This window comes from Oncorhynchus gorbuscha, linkage group LG14, assembly GCF_021184085.1.
Source record: "Oncorhynchus gorbuscha isolate QuinsamMale2020 ecotype Even-year linkage group LG14, OgorEven_v1.0, whole genome shotgun sequence".
NCBI lineage: Eukaryota > Metazoa > Chordata > Actinopteri > Salmoniformes > Salmonidae > Oncorhynchus > Oncorhynchus gorbuscha.
Genome location: NC_060186.1, coordinates 37,237,253 through 37,263,829, shown reverse-complemented (window position 1 = coordinate 37,263,829; position 26,577 = coordinate 37,237,253). Strand labels below are relative to the sequence as shown.

General features: G+C 42.7%; 2 protein-coding genes across 5 annotated transcripts in view; one reads left to right on the top strand and one right to left on the bottom strand.

Annotated features, from left to right (window-relative positions):
- Window positions 1-10,556, top strand: part of zdhhc14 (zinc finger DHHC-type palmitoyltransferase 14) — a 61,784-nt gene extending 51,228 nt beyond the window's left edge. For 2 of the 4 annotated variants that reach the window (XM_046297951.1, XM_046297949.1), the window contains exons 5-9: window positions 2,994-3,042; window positions 4,437-4,539; window positions 4,949-5,058; window positions 8,317-8,419; window positions 9,094-10,556. In XM_046297951.1, coding sequence (XP_046153907.1) covers window positions 2,994-3,042; window positions 4,437-4,539; window positions 4,949-5,058; window positions 8,317-8,419; window positions 9,094-9,516 — 788 coding nt within the window. In that variant the 3' untranslated portion in view covers window positions 9,517-10,556. The remainder of the gene's footprint in view (window positions 1-2,993; window positions 3,043-4,436; window positions 4,540-4,948; window positions 5,059-8,316; window positions 8,420-9,093) is intronic. The other 2 variants (XM_046297953.1, XM_046297950.1) reach the window with 2 other exon arrangements.
- A 4,998-nt stretch (window positions 10,557-15,554) lies between these two features.
- On the bottom strand, window positions 15,555-26,055 carry lgals8a (galectin 8a). Its single transcript, XM_046297942.1, has 9 exons — window positions 25,898-26,055; window positions 25,217-25,305; window positions 24,852-25,062; window positions 20,055-20,174; window positions 19,766-19,819; window positions 19,518-19,544; window positions 18,934-19,022; window positions 17,346-17,511; window positions 15,555-16,827 (listed from the first exon to the last, which is right to left on the bottom strand). Exons 1-9 carry the CDS (start codon window positions 25,934-25,936, stop codon window positions 16,678-16,680), a joined length of 945 nt encoding a protein of 314 aa, XP_046153898.1. The 5' UTR covers window positions 25,937-26,055; the 3' UTR covers window positions 15,555-16,677.
- Between the last annotated feature and the right edge of the window lie 522 nt (window positions 26,056-26,577).

Genomic DNA, 26,577 nt, shown 5'->3' with positions numbered 1-26,577 from the left:
TTTTTAACCACTCCAAAAATGTATTGTAAACAAACTATAGTTTTGGCAAGTCGGTTCGGACGTCTACTTTGTGCATTACACAAGTAATTTTTCCAACAATTGTTTACAGACAGATTATTTCACTTATAATTCACTGTATCACAATTCCAGTGGATCAGAAGTTTACAAACACTAAGTTGACTGTACCTTTAAACAGCTTGGAAAATTCCAGAAAATGATGTCATGGCTTTAAAAGCTTCTGATGGGCTAATTGACATAATTTGAGTCAATTGGAGGTGTACCTGTGGATGTATTTCAAGGCTTACCTTTAAACTCTGTGCCTCTTTGCTTGACATCATGAGAAAATCAAAAGAAATCAGCCAAGACCTCAGATAAAAAATGGTATACCTCAAGTCTGGTTCATCCTTGGGCGCAATTTCCAAATGCCTGAAGGTACCATGTTCATCTGTACAAATAATAGTACGCAAGTATAAACATACCGCTCAGGAAGGAGACACATTCTGTCTCCTAGAGATGAATGTACTTTAATGCGAAAAGTGCAAATCAAGCCCAGCACAACAGTAAAGGACCTTGTGAAGATGCTGGAGGAAACAGGTACAAAAGTATCTATATCCACAGTAAAACGAGTCCTATATCGACATAACCTGAAAGGCAAGGAAGAAGCCACTGCTCCAAAACCGCCTTAAAAACCCATGGGGACAAAGATCATACTTTTTGGAGAAATGTCCTATGGTCTGATTAAACAAAAATAGAGCTGTTTGGTCATAATGACCATAGTTATGTATGGAGGAAAAAGGGAGAGGCTTGCAAGCCAAAGAACACCATCCCAACCGTGAAGCACGGGGGTGGCAGCATCATGTTGTGGGGGTGCTTTGTTGCAGGAGGGACTGGTGCACTTCACAAAATAGATGGCATCATGAGGAATGGAAAATTATGTGGATATATTGAAGCAACATCTCAAGACATCAGTCAAGAAGTTAAAGCTTGGTCGCAAATGGGTCTTCCAAATGGACAATGACCCCAAGCATACTTCCAGTTGTGGCAAATGGCTTAAGGACAACAAAGTCAAGGTATTGGAGTTGCCATCACGAAGCCCTGACCTCAATCCTATAGAAAATTTGTGGGCAGAACTGAAAAAGTGTGTGCGAGCAAGTGTAACAGTATAACTTTAGACCGTCCCCTCGCCCATACCCGGGCGCGAACCAGGGACCCTCTGCACACATCAACAACAGTCACCCACGAAGCATCGTTTACCCATCGCTCCACAAAAGCCGCGGCCCTTGCAGAGCAAGGGGAACTACTACTTCAAGGTCTCAGAGCAAGTGACGTCACCGATTGAAACACTATTTAGCGTGCACCACCGCTAACTAAGCTAGCGTTTCACATCCATTACACAAGGAGGCCTACCAACCTGACTCAGTTACACCAGCTCTGTCAGGAGGAATGTCCAAAATTCACCCATCTTAGTGGGAAGCTTGTGGAAGGCTACATGAAACGTTTGACCCAAGTTAAACAATTTAAAGGCAATGCTACCAAATACTAATTGTGTGTATGTAAAACTTCTGACCCACTGGGAATGTGATGAAAGAAATAAAAGCTGAAATAAATCATTCTGGGGGCGGCAGGGTAGCCTAGTGGTTATAGCGTTGGACTAGTAACCGAAAGGTTGCAAGTTCGAATCCCTGAGCTGACAAGGTACAAATCTGTCGTTCTGCCCCTGAACAGGGGCCGTCATTGAAAATAATAATTTGTTCTTAACTGACTTGCCTAGTAAAATAAAGGTAAAATAAAAATATTCTCTCTACTATTATTATGACATTTCACGTGGTGACCCTAAAGTGGTGACCCTAACTGACCGAAGACAGAAATTTTTTACTAGGATTAAATGTCAGGAATTGTGAGAAAACGAAGTTTAATTGTATTTGTCTGAGGTGTATGTAAACTTCCGACTTCAACTGTACGTAGACATGTTTTCCCAGACATGAGAAATACAGACATTGACAGGCGTTTGAGTCGGAGGCAGAATAATCTCCTTCGGAGCTTACAGCTTCTTGTCCTACTGTGGCTGCTGTGATATTCCGTCACCAGGACTGAGAAGCTGTAATTCTGTGGGAAGTTGTGACGTAGAAGTCCGTCACTGGCCGCGGGCAGCATTTGGTTCGTTAACGCACACACATATTCATCACTCCTCCCTGCACCATTATAAGATAAGTTAACAATGTGGGTCGACACACAAATTAACTTCTGTCTTGGTGCATGCATTTCACACTTGTCAATGTTCATATTTGAGAGATACAATAATTATTATGCTTATCAATGTTGTGGATGAGTGCATTGTTTGTTTGTTCTGTTCCTCTCTCTCCATCTGTGTGGCTTCCGGGTATGCTAGAAAAGGACCCGAGCTAAGGGAATTGGGTTGGCTTTATAGTGCCTGTCCCAAAATGGGTCATTAATGCATATGGGCATATTGAAAGATATTGTCAGTAGTGATGTAATGTTGTAAATGTTATGTTGTGATATTGTTTAAAACCGTGTTGCAATGTATATCCTTTAGTATGTTTAGTTCATGGAAAATGTAGGTTTGTATTGTTAATTGATTAATTAATTAGGGGTAATTGTTCTGAGGGGAGGGGCTAGCCCTACAAAAGGAGCCTCTCTTTCAGTCATGGAGAGGCATTTTTGGATTGAGCTGTGGATGGGGCTGCATTGTTTTTAAGCTGTCCCATAAGGTAGACGTTGATGGCAGTACTGTTGTTTTTTGTTCCGGAATCACTTGTAAATAAACACCTTTGCACAGAAGAACTTTTGCGGCTCCGCCATCTTTTTATTTTGATAGAGGTTAGGTTATCCAGTTTAGCCTTCTGGCCTACTCTACGTGACAGAAGTAATGCTGTGTATGTACTGACTAGCTCATCATCATGGTGCTCCGTGGACCTTTGGATGTTCCCCTCCTTATGTAACAAACCCCTGTCGTTTCTCTGCTCTCTCTGCAGGATCCAACCGGACAGGCTTCCTCAGCGCACTCAAAGACAGCCCTGCCAGATATCTTTTTACTGGGGGAGAGTGTGTATGTGTGCGTGCGCACATTTAGATGTTGGACATCTGTATTTCTGTTTATATACTCACCCTTTAATTGGAAGGAGATAGCAGAGAACATCATTAGCATGATCTCTGAATGGCAGATAACACTGCCCTTATCTCCCTCTTTCCAACTGTGGGAGTCATCTAAAGGTTATCACTCACACACACTCACTTTCACACACACTAACACACACTCAGAAGCGATAAACACCATTTTTCAGGGGGTAAATTCTGCACTGTAAATTGTAGTGCAGGATTTGGTTTCATTTGAAGGGAGTGCTCGATGCCGGCATTTCATTTCCATTAGGGAGCAGCCGCAGCCAGATGCACTGCCTCTGTTTCCATTAGTCCCCATCCAACCACCCCGCTGCTTTTCTGAGAATCATGCACCTGTCACGCATCATTTGGGCCTTGATCTCACACACACACACACACACACACACACACACACACACACACACACACACACACAGGCCCCCAGTCAGCCTGCAGAAAGGCAACATATCTGGCACGCACACAATCAGATGGCTGAAATACACTAAATAAATGAGAGGGAGAGTCATTGATTTGCCTTGTGTGTGGCACGTGCGTTGCTTTAGATGTGTTTGTATGCATTGACTGTGCATGTTAGTCGATTGGCTGGTATGTATCCACTTTGCCTGGAGTCATTCAGAACATTATAGAGGACATAGCAGTTATTTCATGTAGCCGTACCATATGTTTAGAGCATTGCCGAGGAAATCAATGGCCCCAACACAATGTTATGGTAGTCCGTGCAACTATGCCCAACTCTGTGCATTAGCAAGGTCAAGTGCAAGAGCTCTCTCCATCTCTCACCCACATTTAGATGCCGTTCATCTCAACTTGGTCTAATTGATTGATGCATGCATTTAACATTTACATTTGATTAATTTAGCTCTTACCCAAAGCGACTTACAGTTAGTGCATTCAGCTTACGATAGCTAGGTGGGACAACCACATATCACAGTCATAGTAATTACATTTGTTCTCAAAGTAACTATCAGAAAAGTCAGAGCTAGTAAAGAGGAAAAAGTGTGAGTGTTAGTTCACAAAATTATTTTATTTATTTATTTTGGGGAGAGGTGTGAGGAGGGGGTCTGAGGGGGGGCACTGTGGGATTATTTAAAATACTCTTTGAAGAGGTAGTGTTTCAGATGTTTTTATAAGATGGACAGGGACTCTGCTGTCCTAGTTTCAGGTGGAAGCTTGCTCAACCATTAAGGTGCTAGGACAGAGAAGAGCTTTGACTGGGCATGCATGCGTTGTGTGTTGCCATGACAACACGTGGGTTGTTATGGTGATGGTGGTCTCTCTTCCTTGACTGTTTGTCTCACTGTGCTGGAGGTGCTGGTGTGTTTCTTCTCGGTGTGGTCCATTGTGGGTCTGTCGGGCTTCCACACCTACCTGATCAGCTCCAATCAGACCACCAATGAGGATGTGAGTACGAACACAAACAAGCACACGGATGTACGTACACACAAACAAAAACACACACACACACCACATCTCTTCCCCCTCTTTCTCTATCAGACTTTGACTGCTGATAACAATTATGTCTCACATTAAGGGTCTTTTCATGCTTGGGCTTCCATGTAAGGAGTCGCTGGCGTGATTTTTTTTTTCACTTACGCTGCTGAGGTTTTGGTAGATTGAACACTCCAGAATCCACCCTAATCCTTCTGACCTGTCTCCTCTGGTTTGATTGGTCAAGTTCCACTGTCCTCCCAAGAGTTTCAAAATGTCTCTTCACTTGAGTTTTCTCCTCCATTCATTAACCTTGGTTGGAGAGCGAGGTAGCTGCAGTGTTCTCCTTCCTTTGCACTGATTGGTCATGTTCCCTCTCCAGATTAAAGGCTCGTGGTCGAACAAACGGGCGAAGGACAACTACAATCCCTACAGCTACGGGAACATCCTGACCAACTGTTGTGCTGCCCTCTGTGGTCCTCTTCCACCCAGGTGAGTTACACTCTGCCAGGGCTAAGCTAACAGCAAGGCTGGGTTTGCGTTCAGTTGGGAGAAAATGTTTTGAAACAGGAGGGTACTTGCTGAAACGTATCATATGAGAACTCAGCCTTTTGTTTTCCATTGCAAAAGGTTTTTGCCATGGTGTGCACAAGAGTTGTGGACTCGAGTCACAAAATTGATGCCTTGAAACTCGACTTTCTAGAGAATAAAATGACTTGACACTTGACTTGGACCTCAAGACTCTACTTTGATTTGAGACTGATGACTTTAAATGATCTAGCCAGGTTTTGTAATGTTTTGTCACTCATTTTTTGGCACAGAGTCTACGTGGATTACTTTACATGCAGTCAGAGACAGTAGCCGCAGCATCGGCCCTTGGCTAGTAAAACTCACTCTGCCCTCTGATTCGACCAGCAAACTGTGAGCCAGCAAACGGATTGCCTATTTACTGTACAGCTATAGGATCGGGTGCAGCGCAAACATCAAATTGTAGGGAGAGAGGATTGCCATAATAAATAAATATGCAACTCCAAAAATTGTTTGGTAATTATTAACCGTTTACTGTGCAAGCTCACCAGCAATGGGGCAACCATTCCTAGCATAGTTTTACTGGTCTTTTGTAATGTAAAAATAGCTTGAAAGTTATGTCGTAAGTTCCGTGTGTCTGTGTCCTATGTCTCTGTCATTTGTGTTGTGCGTAATAGGAGCGCACGTGCCTCAGTGCACATAGAAATGGGCTACGTGGCCTGCGCTCCATAAGAGAAAATGATTGTTCCATGTATGCATGGTGTTTAAATGTCAGTAATAATCATTAAGTCTGATTAAGACAAATGTACTAATGTAACAATGGATGTGGAAAGGGTCTTTTACATTATAGAGCCAGCTGATTGGTTGGAATTTCCAATTGGGTAATTGTATGGTCCTGGGGGCCAAGTGCTTATATTACCTGTTTGAGCTCCTGTTAGACAGACTCGAATTGGTTTCTCAATTCGATTTGGAAAATGCATCATACGGGGGATGATTTATGTATTTTGAATGTTACATATCTTGAAAATGTGATTGCTGACATGCAAAACATTTTGGGACTGTGTCAACAATCGACTAATGGAACAAATACCAAAATATCATTTTTGGGTGGAGTTTTCCTTTAAGCCTGATACAGAGGCTATTTCTTTTTGGCTGTTGTCCGTGTATATTTGGTAAATCTACTTGTATATTTTGTATGATAGGACTTTCACGATTGGATAACCAAAGTCCCTATTTTACTATTACATAGGCTAATCAAAATGTGTTGTAGACAAAATAATGAAAAGAATGGTAGCCTCAATAAACAGACAAAGATTTGTAGTTGAACAAGTCGTTTCATGTATAGATTTTTTTTTGTTCTTGACTTGAGACTTGACTTGAAGAACTTGACTCGACTTGCTCTTGGAATGCACAACTTGGACTTGATTCAAGTCTTGACCTGTTCTACTTGGGACTCGACTTGTGACTTGAGACTTGCTTGTGACTCTAATAATAGCAACTTGGTCCCACCACCTGCACTAATGAGCACACACCCTGCACTAAGGATCCTCACCAGTCACGACTGTAGCTATAAGGGATCTTAGACTCCGCTCTCAATCTCCTTCTCCCCCCCCCCCTCTCCTCTCCCGTTCTGCGTTAGTCAGCACCGACAGAAGGAGCTCCACTTATGAGAATCACACAGCCTCCCACTGTTTTTTAATAAGCAGCACTCTCAATCACGATATCCATCAGCGCACGCAGGAATAATTACTGTACACTCTGTTTCTGCCGTCTTTCGAGGGAACTTGAACTAGCTTTGTCTTACACGCTATTGGGGATGAGCTCAGCACATTGTCTCGCCGCCCCTAATAGCAACCTATTCCCTATGTAGTGCGCTATATAGGAAACCGCGTGCCATTTGGAACACCTTCGTTGTTAGCGCCCTCACAGCATATCGTTGGTTATGATGTTTAGCGTAAATGGTCTGGCGAGAGGAGATAATGTCGTTCGGCCAGTAAATTTATGGAGTAATATTAGTGTAAATTTAGTGTCAATGTTATTTTTGGCACTAATTTGACTCCATACATATTATGATACCCTCAGATACAAAATCAGGTTAGTTTGTCAAACATCTGGTGGAGCAACATTTATCATTGATTCGTTAGTAAGTTCTATTACATGAATGGCTTTACAACTGACTTGAGAAGAGTTGCGCAATGGGATGTGTAATAGTAGTTGAGTTATTTGTAAGGTTTGTTCGGTAGGTAGGTATAGGTAACTGCCAAAACAATGGAAGCGCTTGAGTAAATGAGGGATACAAAGTTTACTGAATGCAGGTGCTTTCACACAGGTGTGATTCCTGAGTGAATTAATCAATTAACATCCCATCATGCTTAGGGTCAAGCCATAATGCTAGGCAAGCAATTGTTTTGGCTACCATGGCTATGCCCCTATAGGATGACAATGCCCTCATCCACAGGGCACGAGTGCCACTGAATGGTTTGACTAGGATGAAAACGACGTAAACCAAAAGTCATGGCCATCTGTCACCAGATCTCAACTAAATTAAACACTTGTGGGAGATTCTGAGGTGGCGTCTGAGACAGTGTTTTCCACCACCATCAACAAAACATCAAATGATTACATTTCTCATGGAAGAAGGGTGTCGCATCCCTTCAATAGAGTACCAGACACTTGTAGAATCTGTGCCAAGGTGCATTGAATCTGTTCTGGCTCGTGGTGGCCCAATGCCCTATTAAGATACTTCATGCTGGTGTTTATTTTATTTTGTCATTTACCTGTACATTGGGTTGGATCCACTGGGAATTTCACACATCCTTAACACGTTTGCCGTTACCTCAAGGGAATGAGTTGGGGATTGTTCTCCATCTGGAAACAGGTGGCTGCAGTCTGCTCTGTGTGTGAGTATTTATGGAGGGATGGGGCCTGGAGGCTTCCCACACACGCACCCAAACAAACTCACACATGCTCTTGCCGACACACACACACACACACACACACACACACACACACACACACACACACACACACACACACACACACACACACACACACACACACACACACACACACACACACACACACACACACACACACACACACACACACACACACACACACACACACACACACACACACACACACACACACACACACACACACACACACACACACACACACACTTCAAGACCTCTGCTCATGTCCCCTGTCTTCTCTTCCTAGTCTTATTGACAGAAGAGGCTTCATCCAGTCAGACACACCCCAGCCTGTGTCACACTCCAACGGAAGCAGCATGTACGCCTCCACCCAGCTTCACACTCACATGGTAGGTTGTGTGTGTGGTTCTTTATGCATTCTGTAAATAGATGTTTAGTGTTTGACAGGACTGAGTTGGCACTTCACTATTTAAATCTGCTGAGAAACGCTTTCAAATACATTTTTAGCTGGATGTGATCGGACCCTTTTTTTTCAATTTTCGCCTAAAATGACAAACCCAAATCTAACTGCCTGAGGTTCTGGACCTGAAGCAAGGATATGCATATTATTGATACCATTTGAAAGGAAACACGTTGAAGTTTGTGGAAATGTTAAATTCATTTAAAAGAATATACCACATTAGATCTGGTAAAAGATAACGATTTGTTTTTTTGTAAAAAAAATTGTTCCATCTTTGAAATGCAAGAGAAAGGCCATAATGTATTATTCTAGTCGGGCGCAATTTCGATTTCGGCCACTAGCAGTGTATGTGCAAGTTTTCGACTGATCCAATTAACCATTTTATTTCTGTTCCAAATTTTGTATCAAGACTGCCCAAACGTCCCTAATTGGTTTATTAATACATTTTCAAGTTAATCACTGTGCACTCTCCTCAAACAATAGCATGGTAGTCTTTCACTGGAATAGCCACTGTAAATTACACAGTGCTGTTAGATTAACAAGATGAAGATTATCTCTCTTATCTTCATCTATCTCTCCATTTCACATTCCCCGTCTCCTCAGTGTGACCAAGAGCACTGCATTCAGAGCACCAAATTCGTTTTGCAGGCTGCCGCCACCCCCCTGCTCCACAGCAACTCCGTCATGATTGGTGGAGGGGGAACCCCTTTCCCTGGGAAGAGTTCCTTGGTGGTCCCCTGTGCCTCCCTGGCCCCCAGCCAGCCCTCCCTGCCCTCCATGCCCGGGCTGAGCTGTGCAGGGGACATGTTGACTCTGAGGGACCCAGACACCCACTGCCACCACCACCACTTTGCCAGCCCTGAGGAGACTCCCTCGCCTTCTGGCCCTATGCCTCTGACTTTGCCCTGCGCTGCCCACATGACCCACGGTGGACACATCCACCCGGCCCAGCTCTACGACCCAGCCAGCCAGGACTCTCTGCATGAGGACTCTGTCAGGGGCCTGGTTAAACTCAGCTCTGTCTGAGACTGGGCCCCACTGCCATTTCCCCCTGGCTCTTTGGAACCACTAGCCAGACATCACACTATTCCCTATATAATGCACTACTTTTGATCAGAGCCCATGAACTCTGGTAGAAAGTAGTGCACTATATAGGGAATAGGTTGCCATTTGGGACGTAGCCTCTCCCCTCTATCTCTCCTTCCCTCCACACTCAGGACCTAAGCCATATTTCCCCTAACATTCCACCTGAGCCCTCCCTCCATCCCACCCAGATTTGCATCCACCTGTTGAGTTGAGCTATTGTAGTGCCAAACAGACAGACAGACCCTCAGTCTCCACTGCACCTGACCAGGACCAAAGTCACACTTCTGACTCCCACTTCCTCTTCACAGTAGTATAGCTGGTGCTCTACCAGGTGTCTACCAGGCCTGGATACAGGTTCAGCCTTCTGCCAAATGTTCATGACTTGTGCTTTATTCTCCAATGACATGTAGAGGAAATCACCTGAATCTCTCTTCTCTCTCAGCTAAAACCTACCAAGGCAGTTGCCATTTTGTTTTGCTGACATCTGAGGACACACACAGCGTGATACTTCCCTGGTTCTTCAGGACTGTTGATTAGCTGGAAAGACATGAATCAGGACTAAATACAGGACTTGTTTATAGGTTTCCATGTGTGTTGTGTGTCCTGAGTGGTGACACTCTTTTATACAGTAGTAATGGACACAGCCAATCAGTGTTAGCCCTGGCCACAGATGATGTCACTTCCGGTTTGAGATTGTGTCAACACTGTACGTGGTAATCGGTGGTGTTCATTAGTCAGTCCTGGTGTCTGTGTGACGCCAGTCGCATTTAATTTTTGTTTTGTTCAAATGTGATGCCAAAACATCATGACTGCATCCCAAATGTCACACTCTATTTAGTGCACTACTTTTGACCAGGGCCTATAGGGCTCTGGCAAAAGTAGCGCACTATATAGGGAATAGGTTGCCATTTGGGATGTAGATAATATGTAATATGATTACTGTGCCAAGAAATTGTCATTGACTTCCAGCTTTATACATTAATACCTGTGGATAATTAATAAATTCACATTTTTTTATGTACAAGGGTGGATTTTATTTATTCAACCAGCCGGTGCGCAGTCATTTGACAGAAGGGCAACACAAAACCCAATACCCTTTTCAGTGAATACCCTTTGCAGACGGAAATTAGCTGCTAGCTAAATCTGGTACAACTGTTGACAAAATTCCCAGGTTTTCCAGACGTCACAGTCGGATGATTCCCAGAATCAGGAGGAATATGCAGGACATCCGGATACCTCCAACCAGGATTTCAGGAAAACCTGGGCATTTAGGGAAAGTTTCTGGCATTTTGCAACTGTAATCTGTTGACTAAAATGATTTGGAGTAGACAATGCCATTCCAACAGCTTCTTCTGTACCATGCTACCAAGTGTATGACTATGTATCATGCTCTCTCACAAGTCTATGACTGAATACTTGCAGGCCAGTTCAGGGCCGGCCCTAGCCTTTTTGGGGACCTAAGTGAGATTTGGTTGGGAGACAACCAGAGTTTTTAGTTTTAAAGTACATTTCCTGCAATTCTACACATTTTGCCATGTTCTTTTGGAGTTTAATTTATTTGATCATTTAAAACAAGGTACACATACAAAATGATGCACTTGATTAAGAATCATCGAGAATAAACAAAAGTATAAAACATTTCCATTGGAGAGTAGAGAAAATGGTGCAGTTTTAAAGTAAGTGTTCTGCAGTTCTACACATTTTGCCATAGGGTGGAGAGAAAATATTTGCTGTTTTACAGCTAATTTCCTGCAATTCTACTCATGTTGCCATGGTGTGGAGAAATATTTTTGCAGTTTTAAAGTCATTTCCTGCGATTCCCCCTAGCGGCCGGGGGCCCCAAGCGACCGCTTATATCACTAATGAGTCAGCTGACGGCAGTGGCTGATATCTTATTTACATTGTGTAGGTACTGGTAGGTCTACATGGTGTGAGAGATCAGCTGCTGGCTGGCTGGATGGTTCATGAGATAGTGATGCGAATGCTATTTTTAGGGCTGATAGAGGCTGTAATACTGCTCTCTAGTGGATACACTGAGGACTGAGATTCACTTGCCCTCAGACTTATCATCTGTACTGAAAGTACTGTAGCTTGGTCCCAAATCTGTTGGTGCTCTTGCCATTGCTCGTTGTCAAGACAAACAGTGCTAAGGAGTTGGCATGATAGCACAAACAGACTGGCACTCAGTCTGTCGTCAAAGAGAACACACAACGCACAATCAATGAAGGATATATTAAGTTTCCATGTATTCTTGCTCACAGATAAAATGCAGAATTGACATTACTAAGAATTGCAAAACACTCATTTAAAATACATAACACGTGACATGAATAGAATACGGGACACTTGAAACATTAAAGGACATTTTTCATGATGGAAATTGAAATGTTAGTGTGATTGTTAAAAAGAGAATTTTAAGGAAAGGCCATTTAAGAGCTAGAGTTATTATACAGTTGGATAGCAGTGGGTAGAGTGGTGTTTCACAGTCTGATAGCAGTGGGTAGAGTGGTGTTTCACAGTCTGATAGCAGTGGGTAGAGTGGTGTTTCACAGTCTGATAGCAGTGGGTAGAGTGGTGTTTCACAGTCTGATAGCAGTGTGTAGAGTGGTGTTTCACAGTCTGATAGCAGTGGGTAGAGTGGTGTTTCACAGTCTGATAGCAGTGGGTAGAGTGGTGTTTCACAGTCTGATAGCAGTGGGTAGAGTGGTGTTTCACAGTCTGATCAGACGGCAGTTATATTGGACAGTTATACAGGACAGTTTGTGGCTGTTTCTCAGGAGCCTGGTGGTACATTTACCACTTTTTGGAGGGAACGGGTCATTCAGTGGGTGGTCAAGAGTGTGCATGTCCTTCAGCAGGTGCGCAGTCACTTGGCAGAAATGCAACACAATACCCAATACCCTTTTCAGTGAATACCCTTTGCAGACGGAAATTAGCTGCTAGCTACATCTGGTACAACTGTTGACAAAATTCCCAGGTTTTCCAGACGTCACAATTGGAAGACTCCCAGAATCAGGAGGAATATGCAGGACATCCGGATACCTCCAACCAGGATTTCAGGAAAACCTGGGCATTTAGGGAAAGTTACTGGCATTTTGCAACTGTAATCTGTTGACCAAAACTGATTTGGAGTAGACAATGCCATTCCAACAGCTTCTTCTGTACCATGCTACCAAGTGTATTACTATGTATCATGCTCTCTCACAAGTGTACGACTGAATGCTAGCAGGCCAGTTCAGGACCAGCCCTAGCCTTTTTGGGGACGTAAGCGAGACTTGGTTGGGAGACCACCAGAGTTTTTAGTTTTAAAGTACATTTTCTGCAATTCTACACATGTTATTTTGGAGTTTAATTTATTTGATCATTTAAAACAAGGTACACAAACAAAATGATGCACTTGATTAAGAATCATTGAGGATAAACAAAAATAAGTATACAACATTTCCATTGGGGAGTAGAGAAAATGGTGCAGTTTTAAAGTAAGTGTGCACTGCAGCCTGTTGTCGCCTGCTCTGCAGTGACGGGAGCTGTAGTTGCACTGCTCAACCTCTGGAGATGAACCTCAAGGCCCTCTGCACCCTGTCTATTTGGGCCGGCTGCTTTTTACTGCATCCAACTAACAGCACTCCACTGTATTCCAGAGAAGGCCTGACCAGTGTAGTGTATACTGTGACCAGATATTCATTGGGTCGGCCATTTCTGACAAGGACAGTCAAAAAGTGCAGGTGTTTTGAGGCCTTGACTGCGCCACATATGTCACCACTGAGGTTAGAGTCCAGATAAAAAACAAGATACTTGGTCATTGTTACCGCTGGTACTTCCTGTCCTCCTAGGATTAGAGGTGCAGGTTTTGGAGGGTCTGTTGAAAAACATAGCAGAATTTCCACAGACGTTTTATCCGTTCAGGAGCATGTAGTTGGATGGGGCTCACTCTTCCAGCTTCTTTGCCTCCAAGCCCATGGAAGTGTCCTCATGGATGCTGGTTAATGGTATGCCTCGGGACAACCCTACATTGTCCGCATACCCAGTATCCAGAGTGTCACTGAAGACAACTTTTCGGGTGGACATGTGAAGGAGAAACAGATGTGGTGAAACCACACAGCCTTGTGGCACACCAGAGGTGACCTCTGACCAAGGCCTAAATGTGCCATTTGCCATCACTCTCTGCATTCTTTCTAGTGGTGTAGCTACTGAGCCAGGCTAGTAAACCTTGGACACAGTTCAATGTCAGACAGATGTTGCGAGAGCTTTGCCTGATCTACTCGAACAATGGATTTGGACACATCATCAAGTAACAGAGACTGTAGCTGTCAGACAGGAGTGTATATCTTTCACAAGGGCGGTAGTAGTGCTGGATTAAAGACTCACTGCAAAAGAATATCCCACCTATAAATATAGGAATGTACACACACAAGGGAAATGAAATTTTAAAAGTTTTTTTTTTATACACTTCATTGAGTAAGTCATTCAATGAGTAGGTCTGAAGGTGCCCTCTAATATCATCAACCTCGCTCCGAGCTTGTAGGAACAGTACAGCACAACAGTGGAGATGTCATAATACCCATATAGCCTAGCGGTCAAACAGGGAAATGGTTCCAATCAATTTTCCACCATTCATTTTTTCCCATCGGGAATTTTAGAAACACTTTAAATAAAGTCTGTGTTTCGTGCAGGCTTACCCTGATGTGATGTTTTGATAACCATGTACATTTCAATGGTGGAAAAAATACCCAACTGTCATACTTGAGTAAAGTTGTGACTCAAGTAAAAGTGAAAGTCACACAGTAAAATACTACTTGAGTAAAAGTCTAAAAGTATTTGGTTTTAAATGTACTTACATATCAAAAGTAAATGTAATTGCTAAAATATACTTAAGTATCAAAAGTTAAAGTATAAATCATTTACAAACCCTTATTTTAAGGAAACCAGACGGCACCATTTTCTATTTTTTATTTATTTATTGATTGCTAGCGGCACGTTATTTTTCCCAAAAATGAAAATAGTGCCCCCTAGCTTTAGGAGGTTAAGGAAACCAGACGGCACCATTTTCTTTTGTTCTTTTTTTTTGATAGCTAACGGCACACTCCAACACTCAGACATCATTTACAAACAAAGCATGTGTGTTTAGTGAGTTTGCCAGATCAGAGGCAGTAGGGATGACCAGGGATGTTCTCTTGATAAGTACGTGAATTGCACCATTTTCCTTTCCTGCTTCAAATTCAAAATGTAACAAATACTTTTGGGTGTCAGGGAAAAATGTATGGAGTAAAAGGTACATTTTCTTTAGGAATGCAGTGAAGTAAAATTTGGCAAAAATATAAGTACAAATACCACAAAAAAACTACTTAAGTAGTACTTTAAATATTTTTACTTAAGTACTTTATACCACTGGTAAATAATAACTCTACACAAAACATCCCTCATTTGAAGTGTTTAAAATCCCCTATGGAATAAATTATTGTAACCATTTCTGTTTATGACTCATTATGTGGTACCACACACACACACACACACACACACCCCTACACCTTTTGAGATGTGCCTATTGTTAAGTAAACTAAGTAAAAAGGAGACTGGAGTGTGACTTTAATTTGTTAGTTTATTATGGTCACACAACTTTATACATACTTCAGTAATTTCCTATGGTGAAGCTTGTAGGCTTTTGCTTACAGTTGTTCTTGGTTGATATTCAAATATAAAACTTCAGTTTTGGGGACAGAAAATACTCAACACACAGGTAGCATATGCACAAAATCCACCTTTAAAATGATAGCTCACGAATATCTGTGTGGAAACTTGCATAGGAAAGTTGATGACTACTCAACTTTTTGTTAAAGAGGCTCCCTGATAAATTGTATATTTGCGCAGATATTGCTTATATATGATACATAGTGGTTAGGTTGCTATATAAGCCATTGTCAGTTTAGCCACAGTTCCCAGTATATCGTAAACATAAAATACACCTTTTTGCTCAGTTATCAAGGGTATTTTTATTTTATTTAACTAGGCAAAAGGGTAAACAAGAACGTCATTCAAAACCATACAAGCTCACTCTTGTACTACATGGTATATTGTATAACATGTCACATTATGCCATTTTTAGATTGGAGAAGTGGTAGCAGTACAACAGTTTAGAGCTATATTAAATTAGATAAGCTTTCATCCATATTTTATGCCCGTGGCGTAAAATATTTAGCCGTAGAGTCTAGTAAATTAGATAACCTTCTAATAGGAACGCTTTCACATGCCAGGGATGAAAAAGTTAAAACGGCTAAAGCACACGCTTAAATAACAAGCGTTAATAAATGAAAGTATTGCTATTCTGATGCGTTAGGCCGAAAATTATTCTTACAAAACGAATCATAGTGATACTATCACAATAGCCACCTGATCACCCTGCCCACGTTGCCTCAAATGAATGAAAAGGTGTTTCTGTATACCTACCCGTTTGTCACGTTACCCATACCTGCTTCCACAGATCATTTGCCAATTACATTCAACCTGCCCCAAAATGAATTGATATGTTGTCAGACACTTGATTTGTAGTCCATTAATGTACTGAGAGTCCCAAATTAAAACCCAGACCATGCACATAGGAGGAATATCAAGGATAAAATGGATAGAGGACATGCAGTGGAAGATGCTTTTCAGCGAAGCTATATTGAGTCCCTGGCTGAGGTGGCTATGGCCCATTCTCCATGCTTCTCCCAAAATGCACACTTTCTTGCATGGCTTTTACAATGGTGGATACTTCCTCCAGCCAATGCTTGCACCAATCCTTTTAAATCCATGACGGGGAGTGGGAAAGGTCTGCTACTGCTACTACATTTCTGGAAAAGGGTTGTGAATTGTGACGTAGCCAGAGTTGGAGGTCCTTCTAAGGGTGACTGGGGTCAGATCTTGGAGGTTAGCAGTGTGTCCCAATAATATATCCTTAAAAACATTGGATTGATGAAGGCATAGGCTAGCTAGAGGAAGTTAACCACCATATTTCTCATGCCGGTCATTTCCTTTCAAATCAGTGAAGGAATGTGAACAAAAGCACACTTTGGGAGGAAGGAGAGACAATTGGGACATAAAACAGATCTTGGAGGTCAGGGGTCACCACAGCTTGATATCCAGCAGCTGCAGGTCTCCCAGGATCTCCAGCTCAGTAATGCGGCTCAGGTCCTGGACACGGTGCTTATAGTCCAGTTGGTGGACCCCGTTCACCGCTACCTTGAACTGGTGGGCCTCACACAGGATGATCATCTAGAACAAGCAACAAACGGGCGAGGGTATGAGGGGTAGAATCAGATGTAGTATTCAGACATGGTCTTGCGTCAGGCAGCATCACTCCTACATAATGGAATGAAAGTCATGCTATCTGACAAAAAACAATGGGATTCAGAATGATTCAGTATAATGCTGTATCTTTTCATTGTTGGGCCTTGCTGTGAATTAATGCAGATACTGTCATTCAAAAATGATTTCAGGCAGACAATAAAACTGTTTCAGACCAAAATTCTCTGTCTTAAGACTATTGATATGAAAGCTGACAACTTCAAGGCCAAGAAACCCTAAAGTGGTACTGGTGTTTCCCCGGACATTCCAAGTGTATCCAGGGTCGCTTTCACGAGACACCAAACAGAAGAAAACGGAAAGAAACAGAGAGGGACTACCTGAACTTCACCAATAAGAAACCCGCAAAATGTTTTCTGTTGCCGAACATTTTGATAATGAATACACTCCAGTGGAGTACAGAGAGGGAGAGGGTGGGGAAGGGTTACCTCAAAGTACTCCCCAGGGGAGAAGGGGAAGCTGGGCAGGGTGTTCTCCTCGGGGCCCCAGCACTCGGACAGGTAGGAGTTACGGATGAACACGGCGGCCTTCATACGGGGGTTCAGGTGGAGCGCTATGTCCTCCGTGTTACCGACTCTCAGGTTCACCAAGAAGCTACAAGTTAAATACAAAAGTAAATTTAGCAGCGAATGACAAAACGCTGCATTTCATCAATGTTAATTGAACAGTTGCTAAATTTCAGAGAATTTGTGGATAAAGAATCTCTTCTCTGTATACATCAATGAGGTCGCTCTTGCTGCTGGCGAGTCTCTGATCCACCTCTACGCAGACGACACCATTCTGTATACTTCTGGCCCTTCTTTGGACACTGTGTTAACAACCCTCCAGGCAAGCTTCAATGCCATACAACTCTCCTTCCGTGGCCTCCAATTGCTCTTAAATACAAGTAAAACTAAATGCATGCTCTTCAGCCGATCGCTCCCTGCACCTGCCCGCCTGTCCAACATCACTACTCTGGACGGCTCGGACATAGAATACGTGGACAACTACAAATACTTAGGGGTCTGGTTAGACTGTAAACTCTCCTTCCAGACCCATATCAAACATCTCCAATCCAAAGTTAATCTAGAATTGGCTTCCTATTTCGCAACAAAGCATCCTTCACTCATGCTGCCAAACATACCCTTGTAAAACTGACCATCCCACCAATCCTTGACTTTGGCGATGTCATTTACAATATAGCCTCCAATACCCTACTCAACAAATTGGATGCAGTCTATCACAGTGCAATCCGTTTTGTCACCAAAGCCCCATATACTACCCACCATTGCGACCTGTACGCTCTCGTTGGCTGGCCCTCGCTTCATACAAGACCCTGCTAGGTAAAGTCCCCACTTATCTCAGCTCGCTGGTCACCATAGCATCTCCCACCTGTAGCACACGCTCCAGCAGGCATATCTCTCTAGTCACCCCCAAAACCAATTATTTCTTTGGCCGCCTCTCCTTCCAGTTCTCTGCTGCCAATGACTGGAACAAACTACAAAAATCTCTGAAACTGGAAACACTTATCTCCCTCACTAGCTTTAAGCACCAACTGTCAGAGCAGCTCACAGATTACTGCACCTGTACATAGCCCACCTATAATTTAGCCCAAACAACTACCCCTTTCCCAACTGTATTTTATTTATTTATTTATTTGGCTCCTTTGCACCCCATTATTTTTATTTCTACTTTGCACATTCTTCCACTGCAAATCTACCATTCCAGTGTTTTACTTGCTATATTGTATTTACTTTGCCACCATGGCCTTTTTTTTTATTTCACCTCATTTGCTCACATCGTATACAGACTTGTTTATACTGTATTATTGACTGTATGTTTGTTTTACTCCATGTGTAACTCTGTGTCATTGTATGTGTCGAACTGCTTTGCTTTATCTTGGCCAGGTCATAATGGTAAATGAGAATAATAATAATAATAATAATAATAAATGGTGTGGAATTTGAACAGAGTAATGTGAATTATATTTTATATTTGGACAATCCTTTCATGTGGCCTAGCCTGCTACAGACATACCTGTGTGGGTACAGGCTGGTCTGTCCTTTGATTGTGATGGTGTGTCCTACACTCAACCCCTTGGTCAGTTTGCCCCTGAAGGGCAGACTCTGCAACAACAACAACAACAATCACAAATTACTTCTGTCAGCAGGTCACACAAATAAATAGCACAGTTCATGTCAGACGAGTAAAGTATTCAAAATGGTGCATCACAAAACAGACTTGGTACAGAGTAACATGTGATGAACCTTAGGTAGTAGCAGAGCGTTGTATTGCAAATATAAGGCTCTAGGTAGTACAGTACATGGCACCCAATCTTCCAGACTCGGATGACCGTGACGCTGTGGAAAATTACATGTACATCACAGTCCCTCAGAGCCTGCTGTAATGCTATTGGGATATTTGTCCATGTCTGGAATAGGTGATTCAATAAGACAACTTCCAAAGGCCCAGTTGTTGTGGCACCAGTGGGCTGAATTTGATTTGAAATGTAAAAAAACGAGTTAACAAATGTTGTTCTAATCAAATGTGTGATATATTACATCGGCAGCACAGCTGCTTCATATTACAATCATATAATATATTATGTAATAACAACTTACCAAGTCATCTGACATTGAAAGCACTTCCTGTCAGAAAGAAAGTAAATGTTTTGCTCTCATTAGAGGCAAAGCATACTTGACTTGAATTTAATGTTATACATGTTGGCATAAAGAGTCCATGCAGTGTGTTAAACAATCCCATCGCTTGGAGTCAAAAAGGCTCCCCTCCAAAAGCACCACAACCGCATTAGCAGTCTTAGCAACAATAGATTTCCTTTTAGTTCATGTTGATAAAGCAACTTCCTTACATTGGCTTGTGGGTCTCTGTTGTTCACAACACCAGGTGGAGGTGGACCGGAGTTCTACAATTTGAAGTGACAAAAACATTTTACACCCATGGGGCACAACAGGTCAAACTGTTGTTCAGAACTTAAATCTCCGGCAAGGACATATAAGTCTTGTGTAGAATTCAACTTGAGGTGCATAACATATGGCTGGAGGCCTTGAAATCATAAAGCCAGTTAGGCTATAGCTAGATAATATGAAATGTTTCATACCATCTGACATATAATAATGAAGTGAGGATGAATTACTTACAGAGCCGGGGAAGAAGCCGATGGCCTGAACCTTGACCTTTCCAGAAATGGCCAGTGTGTCCACCTTATCCAGGTCCAGTCTGTGGTTATACTGCAGTACATGAGCACCGTTCACTGCCACCTAGAGAGGTAAATAACAGTGAGACAAACAGTGGGAGAATCCTCTAAAGCAGAGGTGTCAAACTCATTCCATGGAGGGTCTAGTGTCTGTGGGTTTTTGTTTTTTTCCTTTCAATTAAGACCTAGACAACCAGGTGATCAGTTCTTTACTATACTAAACAAAAATATAAAACATTGAAAGTGTTGGCCCCATGTTTCATGAGCTGAAATAAAAGATTGCAGACATTTTCCAAACTCACAAAAAGCATCTCTCTCTCAAATCGTGTGCGCAAATGTGTTTACATCCATGTGAGTGAGCAGTTCTCCTTTGCCAAGATAATCCATCCACCTGACAGGTGTGGCATATCAAGAACCTGATTAACCAGCATGATCAATACACAGGTGCACCTTGTGCTGCGGACAATAAAAGGCAGCTCTAAAACGTGCAGTTCTGTCACACAACGTCTCAAGTTGAGGGACCATGCAATTGGCATGCTGACTGCACAAAGTGTCCAACAGAGCTGCTGCCAGAGAATTTAATGTTAATTTCTCTACCATATGCCGCCTCCAATGTCATTTGGCAGTACGTCTAACTGGCCTCACAACCACAGACCACGAGTAACCACATCAGCCCAGGACTTCCACATCTAGCTTCTGCACCTGTGGGATCGTCTTATGGACGAGGGGTTTCTGAGGAGTATTTCTGTCTGTAATAAAGCCATTTTGTGGGGAAAAACTAATTTTGATTGGCTGGGCCTGGCTCCCTAGTGGGTGGGCCTATGCTCTCCCAGCCCCATCCATGGCTGCGCCCCTGCCCAGTCATGTGAAATCCATCCAAAATCTTAGAAATTGTTGCATGTTGCATTTATATTTTTGTTCAGTATAATTAGTGATCATAACTCATCAAGTACACGGGAGGAGCGAAAACCCGCAGACAGTCGGCCCTCCGTGTAATGAGTTTGGCACATGCTCTAAAAGCTTCCATAGTCTTTCCGCTCTAACATAAGCAACATGTTAAATCTTGGTTACCAAGTAACAACCTTATTCCTAATAGGAGCAGCAGGATGGCTAGTTAGCTTGCCAGGGTCATATTCACTAGGCAAACGGAAGAAAGCTGACTGTTAAAGGGACGGAAAAGGACTACAAGATCTTGTCCAATGAGAAACACTTGTTTTAGTTTTCCATTGCAAAACATCTATCCAAAGATGTTTGATCGGGTTCAAGTCCGGGCTCTGGCTGGGCACCGCAAGGACATTCAGAGACTTGTCCCAAAGCCACTCCTGCGTTGACCCTAAGCACACAACCAGACATTGTCCCGGTGGAAGGAAAACCTTTGCCCCAGTCTGAGGTCCTGAGCGCTCTGGAGCAGGTTTTCATCAAGGATCTCTCTGTACTTTGCTTTGTTCATCTTTCACTCGATCCCGACTAGTCTCCCAGTCCCTGCCGCTGAAAAACATCCCCACAGCATGATGCTGCCACCACTATGCTTCACCTTAGGGATGGTGCCAGGTTTCCTCCAGATATTCAGGCCAAAAAGTTCAATCTTGGTTTCATCAGACCAGAGAATCATGGTCTGAGTCCTTTAGGTGCCTTTAAGGTAAACTCCAAGCGGGCTGTCATGTGCCTTTTACTGAGGAGTGGCTTCCATCTGGCCAAAGGAAGGACTGATTGATGGAGTGCTGCAGAGATGGTTGACCTTCTGAAAGGTTTTCCCATCTCCACAGAGGACCTCTGGAGCGCTGTCAAAGTGACCATTGGGTACTTGGTCACCTTCCTGACCAAGGCCCTTCTCCCCCAATTGCTCAGTTTGGCCGGGCGGCCAGGTCTAGGAAGAGTCTTGGTGGTTCAAACTTCTTCCATTTAAGAATAATGGAGGCCACCGTCTTCTTGGGGACCTTCAATGCTGCATGTATTTTTTGGTACCCTTCCCCAGAACTGTGCATCGAAACATTCCTGTCTCAGAGCTCTAAGGACAATTCCATCAACTTCATGGCTTGGTTTTTGCTTTGACATGCACTGTCAACTGTGGGACCTTATATAGACAGGTGTGTGCCTTTCCAAAACATGTCCAAAAATGTAATTTATCACAGGTGGACTCCAATCAAGTTGTAGAAGCATCAAGGATGATCAATGGAAACAGGATGCACCTGAGCTCAATTTCGAGTCTCATAGCTAAGGGTCTGAATACTTATGTACAGTGGGGAGAACAAGTATTTGATAACACTGCAGATTTTGCAGGTTTCCTACTTACAAAGCATGTAGAGGTCTGATTTTTATCATAGGTACACTTCAAGGTGAGAGACGGAATCTCAAACAAAAATCCAGAAAATCACATTGTATGATTTTTAAGTAATTAATTTGCATTTTATTGCATGACATAAGTATTTGATCACCTACCAACCAGTAAGAATTCCGGCTCTCACAGACCTGTTAGTTTTTCTTTAAGAATCTCTCCTGTTCACCACTCATTACCTGTATTAACTGCACCTGTTTGAACTCGTTACCTATATAAAAGACACCTGTCCACACACTCAATCAAACAGACTCCAACCTCTCCACAATGGCCAAGACCAGAGAGCTGTGTAAGGACATCAGGGATAAAATTGTAGACCTGCACAAGGCGGGGATGGGCTACAGGACAATAGGCAAGCAGCTTGGTGAGAAGGCAACAACTGTTGGCGCAATTATTAGAAAATGGAAGAAGTTCAAGATGACGATCAATCACACTCGGTCTGGGGCTCCATGCAAGATCTCACCTTGTGGGGCATCAATAATCATGAGGAAGGTGAGGGATCAGCCCAGAACTACATGACAGGACCTGGTCAATGACCTGAAGAGAGCTGGGACCACAGTCTCAAAGAAAACCATTAGTAACACACTACACCGTCATGGATTAAAATCCTGCAGCGCACGCAAGGTCCCCCTGCTCAAGCCAGTGCATGTCCAGGCCTGTCTGAAGTTTGCCAATGACCATCTGGATGATCCAGAGGAGGAATGGGAGAAGGTCATGTGGTCTGATGAGACAAAAATACAGCTTTTTGGTCTAAACTCCACTCGTAGTGTTTGGAGGAAGAAGAAGGATGAGTACAACCCCAAGAACACCATCCCAACCGTGAAGCATGGAGTAGGAAACATCATTCTTTGGGGATGCTTTTCTGCAAAGGGGACAGGACGACTGCACCGTATTGAGGGGAGGATGGATGGGGCCATGGATCGCGTGATCTTGGCCAACAACCTCCTTCCCTCAGTAAGAGCATTGAAGATGGGTAGTGGCTGGGTCTTCCAGCATGACAACGACCCGAAACACACAGCCAGTGCAACTAAGGAGTGGCTCCGTAAGAAGCATCTCAAGGTCCTAGAGTGGCCTAGCCAGTCTCCAGACCTGAACCCAATAGAAAATCTTTGGAGGGAGCTGAAAGTCCGTATTGCCCAGCGACCGCCCTGAAACCTGAAGGATCTGGAGAAGGTCTGTATGGAGGAGTGGACCAAAATCCCTGCTGCAGTGTATGCAAACCTGGTCAAGAACTACAGGAAACATATGATCTCTGTAATTTCAAACAAAGGTTTCTGTACCAAATATTAAGTTCTGCTTTTCTGATGTATCAAATACTTATGTCATGCAATAAAATGCTAATTAATTACTTAAGTCATAATGTGATTTTCTGGATTTTTGTTTTAGATTCAGTCTCTCACAGTTGAAGTGTACATATGATAAAAATTACAGACCTCTACAAGCTTTGTAAGTTGGAAAACCTGCAAAATCAGCAGTGTATCAAATACTTGTTCTCCCCACTGTAAATAAGGCTTTCTGTTTTTGTTTTTTAAATTTGCAAACATTTCTAAAAACCTGTTTTTGCTTTGTCATTATGGGGTATTGTGTGTAGATTGATGAAGAGATTTAATACATTTTTAGAATAAGGCTATAATATAACAAGATGTGGAAAAAGGGTAGGGTTCTGAATACTTTCCGAATGCACTGTATTTGGCTTTTACCTTAGCCATAAGGGAAGTGAAAAATATATTATACTGAATTATTAACACGTTTTGCATGCAAAACTGATTTAGCACCTTCCCCCATGCTTAATATACAACCACCGGACTGAACAGTGACACAAAAAACAAGGAAATGAAAGTGAATCTTTGAGTCACAGGCCATGTCCCAAATGTCACCCTGTTCCCTATGTAGTGAACTAGTTTTAATCAAGGGCCCTATGAGCTCTTGTCAAAAGTAGTGCACTAAATAGGGAATAGGGTGCCATTTGGGATGTGTCCACAGGCTTATGCCTGATACAGGGAAAGGAAGTGATCATGAGGAAAATGTTTATTTCAAGAGCATCCCTTTCTCTACATGAAAAGTATGTTGCATGTTGAAAACTCTCAAAAAGGCCAAAAAGCACCTACACCTATTCCCACAGAACCATGAGCCAGTCTTTTCAATTAACAATATTGTTATGAATAATTATGGACCTGAACATTGATCCAGGGCAAAGGCTATTATAGATTAGGGGAATATGGGGCTGTATGCATCAAGCATCTCAGAGTAGAAATGCTGATCTAGGAAAAGATCCCCATAGTCCATTTAACCCTATTAACTGTGGTTAGTAATACGCAAAACAGATCCTAGATCAGCACCGCTACTATGAGACGATTTACGAGTATGGGCTTAAAGGCATCTAATCTGATCACTAGTTATCCTGACCTTAAACTCGTCTTTCTGCACCAGGACGATCATCTCAAACGTTGACCCCAGTGTGAAAGCGTTCTTATACAGGATCTCCTCCTTTCCCCAGGTCTCCCTCTCCAGTGTGTTGCACACGATGCAGGGAGATCTCTTAAAGCGAGGGTTGAAATGGAAGGCTATGTCCGCTCTGGGCTTTGTGCTGTTCCCACAGGTGAAGTCCACCTGAAACCTGGACACGCGCACACAGCTGTAATTTGCTATAAGCGACTTCATCAACTTCCATAAAATGTTCTTTCATATGACTGCATGTCTAGAGACACGTGACGGTAATGTGATGTCATTCTTGAGCTGTGTGTGTAGTGTATCCATAATCAACCCCATACCTCTCACAATCACTGGGAACAGTGCCTTGAATGAGCACCATCTCCCCCGGCTGTAAACCTCCCAGGATTGTCCCAGCAAAGGGAATGGTCTGTGAGCAGAATAGAATGTGTTTATTGATAGCAAAACTATAGCAAGATAGCAAGACTAGGTTGTTGTTTGAATGCATGAAATGAGAATTTATGTTAAACTGAAACACTCATAATAGACATATTCTACAAAACTAAAGTGAAAGTATGACCTGATGCGGCATTCAAGACAACATGGAAACTCTTGAACCTCCGAGTTAAAATATGCTTGCATAGAGCTTCCTACTGGTTGAAACGGACACTTTCCAAGTGAGAAACACTGAGTTTATTTCCCAGTTGTCATGAACGCGGCATGAGATCCATGAACTATTTCCTGCGGTCAAAAACATTGCACGCACGCGCCTGACCTACATAAACACTTCAGAAAGGTTCAGTACTTGTGGGACTGTTCGTGTACCAAACGTCATCAAACCATGTTTTCCAGCTTCATATCAACCTGATAAATGACGAGACATCGCTTGTATAACTGACGTTAGCTGATAACTAGCTAACTGACCGAGCTGAATTCAATATTAATCTCGCTTTAGTTGATGTATGAGCAAGTGCAAGTATGAATCACAATTAAAATATATATATATTTTCAAAGCATCTCACCGGATTCAGAACAGTTTGTTTCGGGTTCATGATCGCCATAGTTGAGTGGTTCAGCAGAAAGCGTTCAAATGGGCCCAAGAAGATTGCCAACGTCCCGAGCTTTTCATTAAACGTCCGGTTACTTCCTCATAGGATGTAAAAATAAAACGGCTTTCAGCCAATGGCATTCAAAGCCCCGCCTTCCCTGTGACAGCTGGGGTGGAGGCAAGGTTTTCAGATTGCGCTTTATTACATTTTCTTTCTTGCAACTTTTTTTGGGGGGGGAAGGGGGCTTGGTCCATATGTTTGGTTGTTTAGCAACAAAAGCATGGGACAAAACATGAGGTTGGCTAAGATTGACATGTAAACTATATCTTCTTCCAATGTTTATTGAAAACAAATACGTTTGAACAATGACCACGTCTCAAATACATCGTTAGTGAATTTGAGACATATTAGCATTGACATTAAAGCAATCAAAACAATACCTTATAAGAATAATTAAACTGAAATTAGCCATTTACGATTACGCACCTGGAAATGTGCCATTCTTGCTAGCAATCTGGCCATCCAAAATCAAAACAGGCGGACTTCGGACAAATGGAAGCGCTCAGCTTTCGTGAGTTTTCACCCAACCCATCCAGTGTACGATTTGTTTAAAATAAAATGAACTGTTTAGTACCCTGCTATCTGCTCAATTT

Excerpts from the sequence above, each read along its gene's own strand:
- lgals8a (XM_046297942.1), bottom strand. The coding sequence starts at position 25,936 with ATGGCGATCATGAACCCGAAACAAACTGTTCTGAATCCG. Across the intron at positions 19,820-20,054 it reads TCGGCTTCTTCCCCGGCTCT|AACTCCGGTCCACCTCCACC; the intron begins GTAAGTAATTCA and ends TTCAAATTGTAG. Across the intron at positions 16,828-17,345 it reads CCCCTGGGGAGTACTTTGAG|ATGATCATCCTGTGTGAGGC; the intron begins GTAACCCTTCCC and ends TGCTTGTTCTAG.